The sequence below is a fragment of the Schistocerca serialis genome, chromosome 1 (assembly GCF_023864345.2).
Source record: "Schistocerca serialis cubense isolate TAMUIC-IGC-003099 chromosome 1, iqSchSeri2.2, whole genome shotgun sequence".
NCBI classification, from domain to species: Eukaryota; Metazoa; Arthropoda; class Insecta; order Orthoptera; family Acrididae; genus Schistocerca; species Schistocerca serialis.
In genome coordinates, this window is record NC_064638.1 from 703317087 (window position 1) to 703334103 (window position 17017).

The following is a 17017-nucleotide window of genomic DNA, read 5'->3' on the forward strand; positions in this document are numbered from 1 at the left end:
ACTCCAATCTCTCTGATTTTATCCTCATGGTCTCTTCACAAGATATACAAAGGAGGGAGCAATATACTGCTTGACTTCTCGGTGAAGGTATGTTCTCGAAACTTCAAGAAAAGCCCGTACTGAGCTATGGAGCGTCTCTCTTGCAGAGTCTTCCACTGGAGTTTATCTATCATCTCCATAATGCTTTCATGATTACTAAATGATCCCGTAATGAAGCACGCTGCTCTCCGTTGGATCTTCTCTATCTCTTCTATCAACCCTATCTGGTGCGGATCCCACACCGGTGAGCAGTATTCAAGCAGTGGGTGAACAAGTGTACTGTAACCTACTTCCTTTGTTTTTGGATTGCATCTCCTTAGGATTCCTCCAATGAATCTCAGTCTGGCATCCATTCTTCCGATGATTAATTTTATATGGTCATTCCATTTTAAATCACTTCTAATGCCTACTCCCAGATAATTTATGGAATTAACTGCTTCCAGGTGCTGACCTGCAATATTGTAGCTAAATGATAAAGGATCTTTCTTTCTATGTATTCACCAAACATTACACTTGTCTACATTGACACTCAATTGCCATTCTGTGCACCATGCATCAATTCGATGTATATCCTCCTGCATTTCAGTACAATTTTCCATTGTTACAACCTCTCGATATACTACAGCATCATCCACAAAAAGCCTCGGTGAACTTCTGATGTTATCCACAAGGTCATTTATGTATAATGTGAATAGCAACAGTCCTGTGACACTCCCCTGTGGCACACCTGAAATCACTCTTATTTCAGACGACTTCTCACCATTGAGAATGACATGCTGCATTCTGTTATCTAGGAGCTCTTCAATACAATCACACAATTGATCTGATAGTCCAAATGCTCTTACTTTGTTCATTAAATGACTGTGGGGAACTGTATCAAATGCCTTGCGGAAGTCAAGAAACATGGCATCTACCTGGGAACTTGTGTCTGTGGATGAATAGTGTGAGCTGGGTTTCACATAATTGTCTTTTTTGAAACCCATGCCAATTCCTGCAGTGCAAAGTAAGTTTTTGACATATTTCCCATTCTCAAACTACATGGATTGCAAATGTACATCAATGAATAATGTATAATGTATAATGTATAATGTGAATAGCAACAGTCCTGTGACACTCCCCTGTGGCACACCTGAAATCACTCTTATTTCAGACGACTTCTCACCATTGAGAATGACATGCTGCATTCTGTTATCTAGGAGCTCTTCAATACAATCACACAATTGATCTGATAGTCCAAATGCTCTTACTTTGTTCATTAAATGACTGTGGGGAACTGTATCAAATGCCTTGCGGAAGTCAAGAAACATGGCATCTACCTGGGAACTTGTGTCTGTGGATGAATAGTGTGAGCTGGGTTTCACATAATTGTCTTTTTTGAAACCCATGCCAATTCCTGCAGTGCAAAGTAAGTTTTTGACATATTTCCCATTCTCAAACTACATGGATTGCAAATGTACATCAATGAATAAACCACAATTCACATTTGAACCAAATGTGAATCTAATATAAACAAAAAAATTGAAAAAAGAAGAATCTAGAAATTTTAGATAATTACCATATATTTAGATTAGACAGGAAATTGGAAGAAACAGGATATGAAATGACTGTTACTGAACTGTAGTGGGTGGTTATGTAGGTCAGGTCTTGCATTTGGGAGGTTTTGCACCTGGGTTGTGCACTAATGAATGACTTGTGCAGAGCAAGGTTGAGAGCTGGATTGTGATAGGGATAAACATATTGTATAGGTTGTCTGAGTGAAGGAATACTGCTTTGGGTGGTAAGGATAGAATTCTGGATAAGCCATTCCCCATTTTACACAAGATATATTCAGAAACAAGTTGAAGGCTGTGGTTGAGCTTTTCAAGGGCCTAGTGATATTAATAATCGGAGGAGGGTACTGATGCACAGTCGCTATGAGTTGGTATTGTGACAGGTAGGGATTAGTAGTGCAAATATTTTTCCAGACTATATGGGCAGAATATTTTCTGTCTATAAAGGCTCTGACAAGTTAATAACATTTCTCTGCTGTTGTATGTTTCTATGGACAATGTATCAATCAGTCACATATGAGTGTTTGGCATTCCCTATTTTGGTCGATTGTTCACATCTTGGCTACAGGTAGTTCAGTAAGATGTTTTAGAGCATATAGAAAAAGTGAATGCACCTGCTAAATTGCTCTCCTGAGAAATATTAGTTGACTGCTTTCAGTTAACAAGATAAACATGTATGGAGAATTATCCAGTGACCTACCAACACATTCATTCAATGTAAAAGAACTGTTCCAGTTTATCTTAAAAGAAAAAAGCATGTCAAAAGACTTTCCTAAAAGTACTGTCTACATTTTTAATGAACTCAGGGGTCAGTAGGCATTCTGTCAACACAGGAAGGCAGAGCAGGTGTTGGCAGAATAGGTCTTCAAGGGAAAAATTCAATATTATCTCCCAAATAGCACAACTGCCAACAGAAGGTTTTGACTGTGAGAATGCCTACCTGATCGTAAAATGTGCATTGAATATGGGTTTATGACATCCATAAACCAATGCATATCTGACATAAAGACTATTCTTGGCAAGCACTGGAATACAGGAATTATTTATTGTCAGCCACTTGTAGCATACTAGTATATCCCAAAAAGAATCAAACTGGCTTGTACTTATTTTTTATTAATTTTATATTTTGTTCCCTGATAGTGCCTTTCAGATCTAATGATTTGCAAGTTATAATTCTCCTGATGATTTTGTATCAGCAATTCCCAAATCAAACTGACTCCCAAAAAAATCAGGAATAGTGTGTGGCAGACAGACAAGAAAATTCACTTTACTGATACACTTAAAAACCTTAGACAAATTAATAATGGGCATGTAAGAGTCAGCACTGAAAACATTGGTGAACAAAAATGTTTCAAGGAAGGGACAGTGATACACATTGGTTATATAGTAAACTAACCAAAACTATTTTGAGGAGAAGAACAATGAAGAAGATGGAAAAAAGTGGAGAAAAAAAATCAAATGGCTGTCTGTGATGTAAAGTGTATTTTTGTTATTGACTGGTAGTATTGTGGTATTGTTGCACTTTTGTGGTTTCTTGAATAAATGTTTCATTTCAAAACAGCATTTGGTGTTTTGTCTACATAGTAGCAGATGGGCATAGTTGATAAAGTTTTCACAAAGTGCAACAGTTGTAGTGGATTTGTGTGATAACTTTATGTTATAGCAGTGTAGAAGATGAGACAATGGCCAATGAAAGACAGCAAATTGAAAAACTCACTGATGAAAATTGGAAGACTTGAAGAATTATAATGAGAACTATCTTGTAATGTGACGAAATCTTTGACGTCATAGATGGTGAGCTGCTTAAGCAAGAAGAAAGTGGACAAAATTATGAAACCAGTCTTGCTAATTGGACCAAGGCAACTGCAAAGGCAAGGGAATGGCTAAGTCTATCGCTTGACACCAGCCATTACTTTTTGTTGGAGAATGCAAGACTGCTAAAGAGATGTGGGATAAGCTACATAAAATTTATGATGTTCACTCAACCGAAAATATCTATCTGCTTCAACACAAATTTCATAACATTTTGTGGGAAGCAACTGATGGTATACTAGTAGAGTGACCAGCATGAGAACTTCAATTTTCACCAGTTTTAACATAAAAAAACCCCAGAAAGTCGCTAGATTTCTGCCTTCAATATAATATGGTGGCAGACTTAAGAATAGGCTACAACTTGTCAGCCCTGACCAATGACATCATTTCTAAGCCAAAGATAATACAGAGCAAATATATGAAAGCATAATCACTCTTCACAAACAAAGAAGTGTAGCACAGCGAATATGCACCTTAGAGTTACATCACATGAACAAAATTTGTGATCGTACACTGGTAATGCATTCTGATATGAGAAACAAAGAAATGAAACATGGAAAAGAGATGATACAGATGTAGATAATGTAAATCCATTCATGTGATACAACCTTATACAACCAAAAAATTTTAGAAAATGAGAATCTGTGGATAAATGAAATAAAATCAATGGGACAGACATGGAAGTAAGGGGGTTTTGGTTGGGGAGGAACTAAAAACAAAAACTGATAAAAACAATAAAAACATGGAAAAGAACAAACCTATGTAAAACATCATATGACTATTGCAAATAGTTTGGTAATACTGGTATTGTTTATTCCACTATTTGCAATACTGGTGTTGTGTTTTATATAGGACACCAGTATTATCAAAAATGTAAAAAGAATAAACCTATGTAAAACACAACACTAGTATTCATAATAGTGGGAAAAATGACAACTGTAACATGCATATAACAAAACAATTAAAAAATGATGCCTGAAATGTGTTATAAAACATGTAAAAATGTGTAATATACCAGTACAGAATTAAGTAAACAGGTAGACAAATGCCTGTTAAAAATCTACTTATGCTTCACTAACTTAAAATTAAACATAGGTACCTTGATTAAACATACTGTTGTGCTCTGCCATCACCCCCTCATGCTCAATTATATTTTCTTGTATTTGCTGTTTATCTTCTCTTCAGAGAATGTAGCTGAAGTTGTTCTGAAGCTTATGATGATTGTTGAGAGTACCAATGGTGGTCTCTATCTTTTGCAACATCTCTTTCGGCAGTTCACATGAATGGCAACATTTGCCTTCCATTTTTAGTTCATGTTTTATGCACAATATATAATGCAATGGCTCAATTTTCAATTTGTTCTTTTCATTTGATTTTGTATTGTTTACAAATCTGAACACATGCTCAACATTTACATTAGGACTTGGGAGTGACAACACACTTGAGGTGATATTTGCCAGTTCATGGAAAGAATTTTCTCTTCCAGAGTTTCTATAACAATATACTTCTACCCAAAATTTAACACAGTCATCCACTTCATCCTATTGTACATTGTGTAAATTATTCCACTGTAAGTTAGTAGCTGTTAATATGTCTTTATCGTCTGTAAACAGTTTTGCTATATCAATTACAAACTTTTTTATAGTACTGAGACATTTGTCAGGCGAAATTAGAGCCAGGAAAACACTATGTAGTTGATTTACTATCCCAACAATGGATTTAAGACAACTTACATTCACAATTTTCAAAGGCAGTTTTTGGTCATTAATTGCTCCATACAGCTGCTTCTATATAACTTGTCTAACTGATGAATGGGAGATCAAGTTTTAGGTTTCTCTGAGTAGAAAATCAAAGTTCCTAGGAAGGAATTCTACAGTAGTACAGGAAATTGCTTGTTGCAGAGAATGACACATGTATCTAATTAACTGCAAGTGAAATAATTCAGTTTTCTGACTGTCATTCACGCCATTTTTGATACCAATCATTATCAATGCACTGTTGGTCGCAATTGCTACTAATTTTGCAAAATTCAAACCTCCATCCGTTATACAAGTCTTTGAGATAAGAGAGTCAGCAACACATTCATTTAGTTGTATTATCTGCAAGTAGGTTGTAGCAATGCTTTGAGTTTGTTTCTGAATTGTACATGATGGCTATACCTAATGACTTCATAAATGAATAATCATTAATTTCATCAGTCACTAAGTTGTAACCCCCACCACCAATATATTTTAACAAATATTCCTCAAAATATGGTCCTGTGACATTGAAAATGGTAGCAGAACATTTTATTCTGTGTATCTTAAGTTCTCTCTCACTCCTGGTATCCGTAAAACCCGATTTACAGAGTTCACACATGTGGTCAGTTACTGTGAAAGAACAGTGCTTTCCAGTGAATAATGAAACTTTTGTTTCAAGATTCACTAGTTTGAATGGTAATACATATGGAAAACAAAAAGGTACTTCCACTTTTATGTGCTTGTTAGTGTTCATATGCTTCGTTAATCACTTAATTTAGCTGATAACTGCACTTTACAATACTTACAACAGCACTTTGCATCATCTCCCTCCACTTTACACAACCACTTTTTGTAGTGTTCAATTTTTAGCCAATCTGCTTGAAGTCTTTGCAGGTACTGTGTCTTAAACAGTTCAATGAATTTATTAAAAAGTGACTATCACTAACCAGCTTCTTAAAAGTGCAAATGGAGAACTACATTGATTTTGTTATTGTCATTTCAATGTCATGATAAGCCATAGGGTAGGGAATCCCAGGAAAATTTTTGGATATTGAACAGTGATATATCAAAATACTGGTATATTGGAAACATTAACACAGTACTTGTAATAAATATCTACCATGTCAGTAACACTGATATTTTGTGGATGCTAACAAGGAATGGTAAATTCATTCCAACAATTTCTTCACATTTCATGTCAAACTAACGTACAATTTACTATCATTGTTTCAAAAAACTCCAAATTAGTCGCGGGAATGCTTTTAAAATGTTCAGAAATGAAGCATGTCACAAAACTAAAAATCTTATCACCAGACTGAATTAAAAAACGCTAAACCTAGTGACAAAAATGCTAAGTTGGTTACCCTGTATGCAAGGCCATTCAAGCAAACTTGATTAAGAACAAATTCAATTGACATTGTTAGACAAGCTGATTGATGATGGTGACGTCTCAGCATGATTTTTGCAAACTTTGCCTGCAGAGTTCAGTTACATTTATATTGCATGGCATGATTTACCTGCTGAAGATAAGACATGGAATAAGTCACAAAAATTGTGATTAAATTATGAAGTGACAATAACACACCATGGAGATGAAAGTGTAGCTACAGCAATGATGTCGAAAATGAAGATTAACAAACAGCAATCAAGACACCATCAGTCTTCATCTGAATCTGATACATTAAAAACATCTCTTTGTAAAAGGAATTAAGACAGAAAATGCTTTCCATGTGGTAAAGCAACTCACTTATCAAAACAGTGTAAAACAGATTGGTTAGTTTCATGAGTAAGAAAAAGGCTCAGTGGTCAAACGCAAGTACTATGACAGGCAAAAGAGAAGATTGTGCTATGTTGTCAAAAGGTGTAACAGCAGTGGAACATTCAGGAAGTTGTAGTTGTACAGATAGGCCTACTTCAAAAACTGAGAGAAAAGTTTTAATGGTGGGATACAACAATTTTTCTGATGTGTGGTACATCACACAACAGATCAGTGTAATTGGTACACTACGTATGAACCATTTGAAACTCTGAGGGAGATGAATAGTGCCAATAATGGTGTGCAGATTGAAGCATTTGGCACAGGTCGTATTGATGTATGGGTTTTCAATGGTCAAAAATGGACAGAACAATATTTTGAAGATACTTGGTTTTGTCCTGATGGATGCTGTAATCTACTTTCTACATCTACATTTATACTCTGCAAGCCATCCAACAGTGTGTGGCAGCACAACAAGGAATAAATCAAATAATCAAAAATGATGGAAAATTGTGGGTATTTTCCAAAAACAATATTCCTATTGCGATTGCTACATCCAGTGGTGAAAATGAGCTTTATCGTTTAGCTGTGAAGGTTGTTCGTCAAGACAAGTCGTGTGTTGTTGCTGAAATTGATGAGACTTTACAGAGGTGGCATGTAAAAATGGATTATCAAAATGAAACCTATGTGCACCAGTTTTTGAAGGATTGTGGTATAGATACAAAGATTGACAGTAGCTTTTGTGAGGGATGTGTCTATGGTAAACATAACTGGCTAGCATCTGACAAAAGAAAACAGAAACCCACTAAACCTGGAGAATTAGTTTATGCAGATGTTTGTGGACCAGATGGAGAAAATGATTTGCAAGGCCATCAATACTTTGCTGCTTTCAAGGATGATTTTACCAATTTTAGAGTAACATACCTTTTGCAACACAAAGATGAAGTTAAAGAAAAATTACCACTGTTCATTAAAATGATAAAGACTCAAGTTGATGTTACTGTGAAGTAATTAAATAGAGATGGTGGCAAAGAGTTCCATGATAAAAATGGCTTAATTGGAACGAAACATTCAATTACTGCACCATATATTCCTCAGCAGAATGGAGTTGCTGAGTGACAAAATAGAATACATCTTGGTTCTGCTCTACTGAATACCTACTAAAAGCATTGTTGCTAGAGGCTGTTTGACTGCAACATACACTTTGAATCGGTCTGGTCCCAAAAAGATTAAAGATAAAACTCCAATTGAAATATTCTTGAAGAGGGAAGGTCGTTTGGATAATTTGTGATATTTGAAACAGAATGCCGTGCGTGGATTCCTACACAGAAACAGAAGTAGATTGATGCTGAATCTTTAAAAGGATATGTGGTTGGTTATGATGATTGTGAATACTGTGTTTATTTTCCTGAAAAGATGTCTGTGTATACATGCAGAGATGTAAAATTCAGCTGGAAACAATAACAGAAACCAGTTATTCAAGAGACAGAAAGGGATATTCATATATCAGATGTAGATGAAAATGTTACAGAGAGTGAACTTGAAAATGTTGATTTTGAAAAGGATAGTCAGTGGAATTTTATGAAGCAAGATGTAGCAATAACTGATGAAAGGGTTAATAATCATCTGTATGATACTGAAAGATAGGTTGTGAGTAGCTTATAAGCAGGAAATGAAGAGACAGGAAGCTATAATTTATGTGAACGGTGAAATTTGAGGTTCAAAAAATGGCTCTGAGCACTATGGGACTTAACTTCTGAGGTCATTAGTCCCCTAGAACTTAGAACTACCTAAACCTAACTAACCTAAGGACATCACACACATCCATGCCCGAGGCAGAATTCGAAGCTGTGACCGTAGTGATCGCGCGGTTCCAGGCTGTAGCGCCTAGAAATGTTCGGGCACCCTGGCCAGCGAAATTTGAGGAAACCATCATGTTACTGTAAAGATTCTGCCCACCAACCAAGACTGATGCCTCTTTGTGGCACACCAAGGAACTATAAAGAAGCAGTTTAGTCAGAAAATTCTGATCAATGGAAGAAAGCAATGGAGGAAGAAATGAGTGCTCTAAAAGGAAATGAAACATGGGAACTAGTTCACAGGACTAAAACACAAAAGATGGTTAAAAATGTATGGTTATTTACTACAAAATTAAATGCAAGTAAAATGGCAGTTTGATATAACACTAGACTGGTGACAAAAGGATATACTCAGTGTTTTGGAACAGATTATGTTGAGCCCTGTTGCAAGATCTGAGATGATTAGAGCTGTGTTTAGTGTTGCAATTCAGCGTGATTGGTGCATAAGGCAATCTGATCTGAGGACAGCATCGTAATTTTGTTCTTTGGTTTGGCAGTTGTGTACAATGGCTGTCTGTGATGTAAAGTGTGTTTTTGTTTTACACAGACAGTATTGGGGTATTGTCATGCTTTTGTGGTTTTTCAAATAAATGTTTCATTTCAAAATGCCATTTGGTGTTTTGTCAACACAGCTGTTCATGATTTCAAAAGTACTGAAGTATATACTTTAAAATGTAGTAAGTTACCTGTTATAGAATATTTTCAGCTGCTTACTATAACATAGGTAGAGCTTCCTTTTTTCATGGCAGCTGTAGCTCTGCTGGATGTTGGGTGTCTGTGGAGGAATATAGCCAATTCCTTCTGATAGGCTGTTGTCAAGCAGGTATCATATCATCAAGCAGAGTCCTGAAATAAACTCAGTGGTAGGTGTTGGTCTGTGGCAACAGGTATGTTGTACATTGTTTAGGATGGATGTAATTACATGCCACTGTTTAATCATCAGTGCTGATTTTGCCACAGATTAAGAAATTAATGTCTTTAATCTTAATTTGCCTTAAAATAAAATAAAATGATTATCTTTTATAAATACCAGAGATACTATACATTTCATCTGTGTGCTTCTGCAGAATCTCCTCAGCCATATATTCCACCATCTGAGCAACAAGTTCAGGAGCCTAAGAAATATACTGGAGGTTGTATTCCTTCTCGTTCATTTAGGATGCTGCAGGCAATGACAGCTCCCGAGAACTGTGGTAAGTAAACTAAATTAAAACAATTAGTTTGTATGTAACTCTGCAGGGAATATGATGCAGCCTAACAATGTGGATCTTCAATTAATTTATTATGTGATAGTGTTTATGACAAATAAAATTTCTTATTATCTCTATAATCATTTTGAGTAATGTAAATAGTGTGCACTTAAGGCATTGAGTGATCAAAAGCTATGTAAACAAGACTGACAATGATGCTGAACTTTTCAGGCACAGTCATTATTTGAACCTAAGAAACATAGGCTCAGCAACATCTTCGGTACTGTTTGTGTCCCTGCAACTCAAATGTTCAAATGTGTGTGAAATCTTATGGGACTTAACTGCTAAGTTCATCAGTCCCTAAGCTTACACACTACTTAAACTAAATTATCCTAAGGACAAACACACACATCCATACCCAAGGGAGGACTTGAACCTCTGCCGGGACCAGCCGCACAGTCCGTGACTGTAGCACCTTAGACCGCTCAGCTAATCCCGCGCAGCTCCCTGCAACTGCTTAGTGCCTTGATTATATGTTGGGTAATTACATTTACTCCTTTCATTATTTGTATCCCAACCAGGACCTTGCAGTGTCATATTATAATCATCTTAAATTCACTGAAAGTGTCAAGACACTACTTTGATACCAATAAAGCATTTTTTCTTGAGATACTGTTGCTTAAAATAATGTTATATGGAAGAAAGCCTCGAGTTCCTATTTTAAAATAAAACAGTTTTACATATAGCTTAAAGAAAACGATTTCTCTCAGTCTCTATACTCATATTTTTGTATTTATGTTCACATCTGTCTCATGGGAATTAATTATCTTAAAATAATGAGGAGTTACAACTTAATAAAGAAAGACTTCCATGAAGAAAGAACTCCTGTTACTAGTAATACATGGTTCATTAAAGAAAATTAGTGGATGCCACAAACTGAATTTAGTTCATAATTCATCTTTCTCACTATCAATCATTTTTAACAGCAGTTCTTCTGTTTGTCACATACCTATGTTTTTTAGTACACATTCCACTACAACCAGGCCCAGTTTGTGAGGCCAGAGCACCACACTGAAATATATATTGTCCATTTTGTATAAAAAGTTACCTTTAAATTGAATTCCGATGTAACTCTGTTTGATGTTCTGTCATTCAGGTTTTCCAATTGTAAAATCAGTTGTTTCCAGACACAGAAATTGAAGCAGTATGAGAAGATGAGACAATGGTGTCAATGTCTTTTGAAACAGTTGTGTTTCTATAAATTTTTAGTGCTGCTGCTTGTTGTTGTACAGTATTTGTTACAGACCCCTTCTATAATGGTTGACCAAATGGACTTACTTCCTAACACAATAATTCTGGATGCTATGCTATGAAACTGAGCCCCAATATTCACCATTATGCAGAATTCTCTATTGCAAAATATTAACATACTGACTTCAGAAGACTAACACTTTTCTCAATATCTGTGCACATAACCCACTCACGTATCCATACCTGATCCTGTTTCTCCACTGAATTTATTCATTAGATACTTAACTATATTGTTGTTCTGTGGTTCCCAGGTATCTTCCATTTCTCTTAACGTTTTTCCAAATGGCAAGAAATGTAATAACATTTATTATATCATTTGTTGGTGAGAATTAGAGGAGAACCAGAGATTACAGTGGGTGTAAATGAAAAAAAAGTCTAACTTGGTTGAGTGGAAAAGGAATTGACCATCATGTTGTTAGAGAAGCCATTCCAATACTCTCCTCAGCTGATTTCAGGAAAAATGTAGGGAACAAAAAGAAGAGTTGTCACAAAGGATTTGAATTATACTCCTCCCACGTATCAGGTCACTGTCCCTCCACTGTGCCACCTTGCCCAGTTGTGATGCATTTTTTATATGTGTAAAGCTGAAAGTGTGTTATGAACTGAAGTACTGTGGTATTCTTCAAGTAGTTTGGCCTGTATATGGAATTCGTGGTTCACCTCCAGCCTCTGTGCTCATGTTGAAGGAACTTCCTAATCCACTTGGGGATCTCTCCTCACTTCAGTAGTATGAGATATCCAGTTTAAAACTTGTGCTTTGGTCCAGGATATTTCAGTCCACAGAGATTTACCAAGTTCATTTGTTTTTGTCATATTCTTAGTACAAATAGAAAATTTCATAGTGATCTTGTTATGATTTCTTTTAACAACTCAAGTTTTTACAGTTTCCTTTTTTAATTAACTATTGACTTGTCTTTTTGATTATGTATCACTTGTTTTATATCCCACAATTTTTGTGCTCTTTCATTGCAAATATCAGCATTTTTTATATTTGTTTCTTATTCAGATTAGAAAGCTATCTACATGTAAACAGTTGAGGTTCTTCTTTCTCATTAGCTTAGCAGCATAGTGTCATTACTTCATTAAGTTTTCTAACTATGTGCCAGCAGTTGTTCTATGTTCTGTTTTGTGATGTGTCATAGGGATCTTTTGAGCCTACTGTGAAATCATTACAGTTTCATCACTTTTCAGTACTTTTTCACCTTTTTTTGAACTCAGACTTTCTGCTGTGCATTATTTTTCAGATATGTAAAATTTTAGAAAGAACTAAGTGTGTATGGTGAACTATTGGTTTTTATTCCCTTGAAAAACTTGAGATTCGTAGTTAGGTTTCCTCGTCTGACACAAATCCTCATTTTTTTTATCTTTAAATGAATACATCTACATCTACATAAATACTCTACTAGCCACCAAGCGGTGTGTGGCTGAGGGCACAATTTGTGCCAAAGTCATATTTCAGCCCCTCTGTTCCACTCGCAGATCACGCAAGGGAAAAACGACTGTGAATGCCTCAGTATGAGCTCTAATTTCCCTTATCTTTGAATGGTGATCATTGCATGATTTGAAAGTTGGTGGTAATAATATGTGCTCTTCATCCTCAGCGAAGATTGGATTTCAGAATTTAGTGAGCAGTCTCCACTGTTTAGTGTGTCATCTATCTCCAAGTGTGTCCCACTACAAACTTTCTATGAGATTTGTAACACTCTCGTGATGGCTAAATGTACCAGTTGTGAATCTTGTCACTCTTCTTTGGACCTTCTCAATCTCTTGAATCAGAACCAACTGGTCACGGTCCCATGCAGACAAACAATACTCTAAGACTGGATGAACCAACATATTGTAAGCAATTTCCTTTGTTGAAGGACTGTATCGCTTCAGGATTCTACCAATAAACTGCTATCTAGACTTTGCCTTTCCCGTGACTTGTGTATTTTTATCATTCCATTTGAGATCATTTTGTATAGTCACACTCATATACTTGATGGATGTTACTGCTTCCAAAGACTGGGCATTTATTTTGTACTCGTACATTAATGGGGATTTCTGCCTTGTTAGGTGCAGTAGGTTACACTTAATAATATTGAGAGATAATTGCCAGTCATTACACCAAGCATTTATTTTCTGCAAATCCTCATTGATTTGTTCACAACTTTCGTGTGATACTACTTTCCTGTAGACTATAGCATCATTGGCAAACAGTCTAATGCCACTGTCAATACCATCAACCAGATTGTTTATGCAAATTGTTAAAAGCAGCGGACCTATTATGCTGCCCTGGGGCGTACCTGAAGTTACACTTGTTTTTGTTGAAGTCACCCCATTCAGGACAACATACTGCTCTTGCTGTTGCTTTGGGCCAAGCTTTTGTATAACCTCATTTCTGGCTCATGTTTTCATTGCAACATACTGGTACCCATCACCTTCACTTTTGTAAATCCAGTGTTTTTTTAAGTTCTCACCCTAGTGTCAGTGAATGATAGCACTGCACATATTAATTGATGTAAGTTCTATTTGTTTTATTGCAATGTGAGTTTGTTTCTTTTCTATAATGTCTGTAATGACTTTGCCTAATTAACTTAGCCAGTAATTAGTCCTCTTAATCTTTTACTGGAGTATCAAATTTGGTTTCAGAATAGCTACTTTTCAGAATAGGGGCTAGAAATCATATAACATATTTCTGTTCCATGGGTATTTCCAGCAAAGTGCAACTGCTGCCCCCTGCCCCCAGAAAAAGAAATCATTGTAAACCAGACTCCCTTGCATCCTGCACCAACAGATATCCAGTATCAGGTATCAGTTTTAAAAAAAGCCAAAACAAGTAGCTGGTATAGAATACCACCTAGAATATCCAAAGTCATTTGTCATGAACTCTCAAATATTTCATAACACTTGTCCACAGTGGATTTTTTTTGCAGAAACCAAAGTAAATGGTTTTTATAGATTTTCATCCACTGAACGTGAATTTCATGATTATTATCTCCTAGCTCAGTGATACAAGTAAGTTGGAACTTTATGTTTTATGTATTGTGCTAGTGTAATCAGTAGGATATGTACATTAATTGAACTTACCTGGTTTATTTGCACCATTGAGCATCTCTCTGTAACATTCATCAGAAATCAACAAACATAGCAGTAATCCACTGCCCTGTGTACTGCTACTTGATGAGAGAAATGTCCTGGTGCTCATCACTGAATGCACCACAGTTCTGTGGGAACACATTGAGGTGGGGGTAAGGAACTGCATATTCAGGACTATGTTGCAGCTAATGATCTTGTAGCAGCTAATGATCTTGTAAGCATGAATGAGTTCATCCACAACGTCGTTTTAATTTTGAGCTCTCCTGTTTCCCAAGAATAAAGTTGTCACATCATAGAAAAAATTATACTCATGCGGCTAATCAGGACTTAGGGTGAACTCAAACTGTGTGTTGCCCAATTGTTGGCATATCTGTGAACCAATGGATATCCCCTTTGTGATCTTCTCTGTATTGAATCATGGAAACTTCTTACAAAAATAATGAAATGTGGCTTCATTCATGTGAACAGTCTTAACAAATGCTGTGATGTTTCTGAACTTAACATGCAATCGGAGGGGGCTGGAGAGGTCAATTTTGTTTGACTCACTAGAGGTTCTTCAGCAATATTTTTTGACCTGGCACCAGATCTGTTTGTGGAGGCCATTCCCTCTTTGTGTAATTTCTTTCTCTTGTGCGACTGTCCTAGTCATACAACTAGCAACAATACTTACTGTAACCCTTTTGCAAACCCAACAGCATCACAATAAATTTGAAATATCCACATACTAGCCATTCATGCTTATTGTAATTAACACAGTTTGCAATGGAGTTCAACGTAATATAACTTTTTTAGCTGAGGCAGCACATGCAACAGGGAAGAATGGTCTTTCATTGCTATTGAGCAACAGTGCTTCCTTTAGTGTTGTTTGAGAGCCATCTATAAATAGTCTCCACTTGTCTGCTTTGTGTGTAATGTTTAGGTCTTCCAGCAAAAAGTCAGTGTCACGGCAGGGAGGGGGGAGTTAATGTCACCTTCAGCATTAAAGTGACACTCAAGCTTTCTCTGATGCTGTCAAAACACAGACACACTGTGTCATAGGAGATTCCACTGCTGCAGTCATGAGGCAAGAGTTCAGCTTTACACTTTGGAAGATCTAAATCCCTAATCAGATAACTGAGTTCACACTGTGGGATTTTGTGTGGTTCTCCAGATTGTGATGTTGTAAATGTAGAAATGATTGAACTTTTTTGGCTATGTGTGTCAGCTCAGCATCATTGCTATCAATGCTTGTGGTACACATGAGGGAACAGGAACTGGCAATCCTTTACCATGAGCCACAGGGCGAATGAAAGATGGCATGCCAGGGTATTGAATATTCATCTTCCTCTTGGTATTGACTCCCTTCCTCAAGGGAGCTACCATACAGAAGTAACAAATCCAATGCATGATTTGTGGATTCACTCTACCTAGCACCCATAGCAAACTCTGTGGAAACTTTTTCCATCCATCGAAGCATTCAGTGTACATGAAGATGAAGTGAAACACACTTGTGAAGCTCATAATTTATCTTGGCCTCCAACACAACATGGAAAATACAAGGCATATGCTTCTTTCACTGCTTTAGTCAATTGTCACCTTCATAAACCACAAATAACATCTGCACAAGCATAACAAAAGTTATCAGGTTTATTACTGATGATGCAGGGCATTTTTTATGAAAGCATACTGGTGCACAGTAACACAATTCTTCAGTTTGAAACACTTCACCTCACATACACTCTCTGTCAATCATCATGTCACTCATTCAAGTAACAAGTGAACTAATTCAGCACAAGAGTACTCACCTGTGACAAATGACAACTGAAATAGCACCTGGTTTCTATATTTGACAGTGCTCACATGACTGGATAGTTCAAACATGAGTCATGGTATAAACGAGTGTTGCCAAATTGTTCCAGAAGTGCCCACCTCATTCACTTGTGGCAGAGGGGCCCTTGTCACAATGCTTTTGCATTGCAAAAAAATAAAAAAATAAAAAGAAAAAAGAAAAGAAAAAAAAGGAAAAAAAAAAGTGAAAATTTGTGGACCAGTGTAATTCACCATGAAATTAATGTGAAACCCTCCCAACCCCCACCCTCACCCTCCTCCTCCTCCCTCTTTTTCCAGCTCAGATCATGCGAATGCTCTTCTTCTGGCATCTTACAAAAGAAAATGGTAATATTTCAGATTTCTTCACTTTATTCTGTACTGTGGCTTGTTCATAATAATTATTTGCTTTTCTTGGTCCTTTGAGTTATATTCTGTCTACATTCGGTGTTGTAAATTTGTGATGTTCTACCTTTAACTTTTTGTGATACACATGTTCTAAAGGTTAATGCCTTGTTGGTGCAACCACTCTCTCTGTCAATGACTGGTCATTTTATTTCTATGTGCTGTTACATCCTATCTCTTCTTGGTGCCTTATAATTCATCCAAGGCTGTCCTCTTCCTTTCTTTCCTAGCACTTACTCTTCAAGAATATCAATGATAAAGTTTGGTTGGTTGATTTGGGGGAGGGTACCAAACAGAAAGATCATTGGTCTCTTCGAATTAGGAAGGACAGGGAAGGAAGTCAGCCGTGCCCTTTCAAGGGAACTATCACGGCATATGCCTGAAGAGATTTAGGGAAATCACAGAAAACCTAAGTCAGGATGACCGGACCTGGGTTTGAACAATCTTCCTCCCAAATGCGTGTACAATGTGT

At 36.5% G+C, this 17017-nt stretch overlaps 1 protein-coding gene across 1 annotated transcript in view; it reads left to right on the plus strand.

The window, feature by feature from the left end:
- Window positions 1-17017, plus strand: part of LOC126480902 (uncharacterized) — a 750870-nt gene that overhangs the window by 687416 nt on the left and 46437 nt on the right. Inside the window, exon 13 of the mRNA XM_050104302.1 lies at window positions 9823-9948. Coding sequence (XP_049960259.1) covers window positions 9823-9948 — 126 coding nt within the window. The remainder of the gene's footprint in view (window positions 1-9822; window positions 9949-17017) is intronic.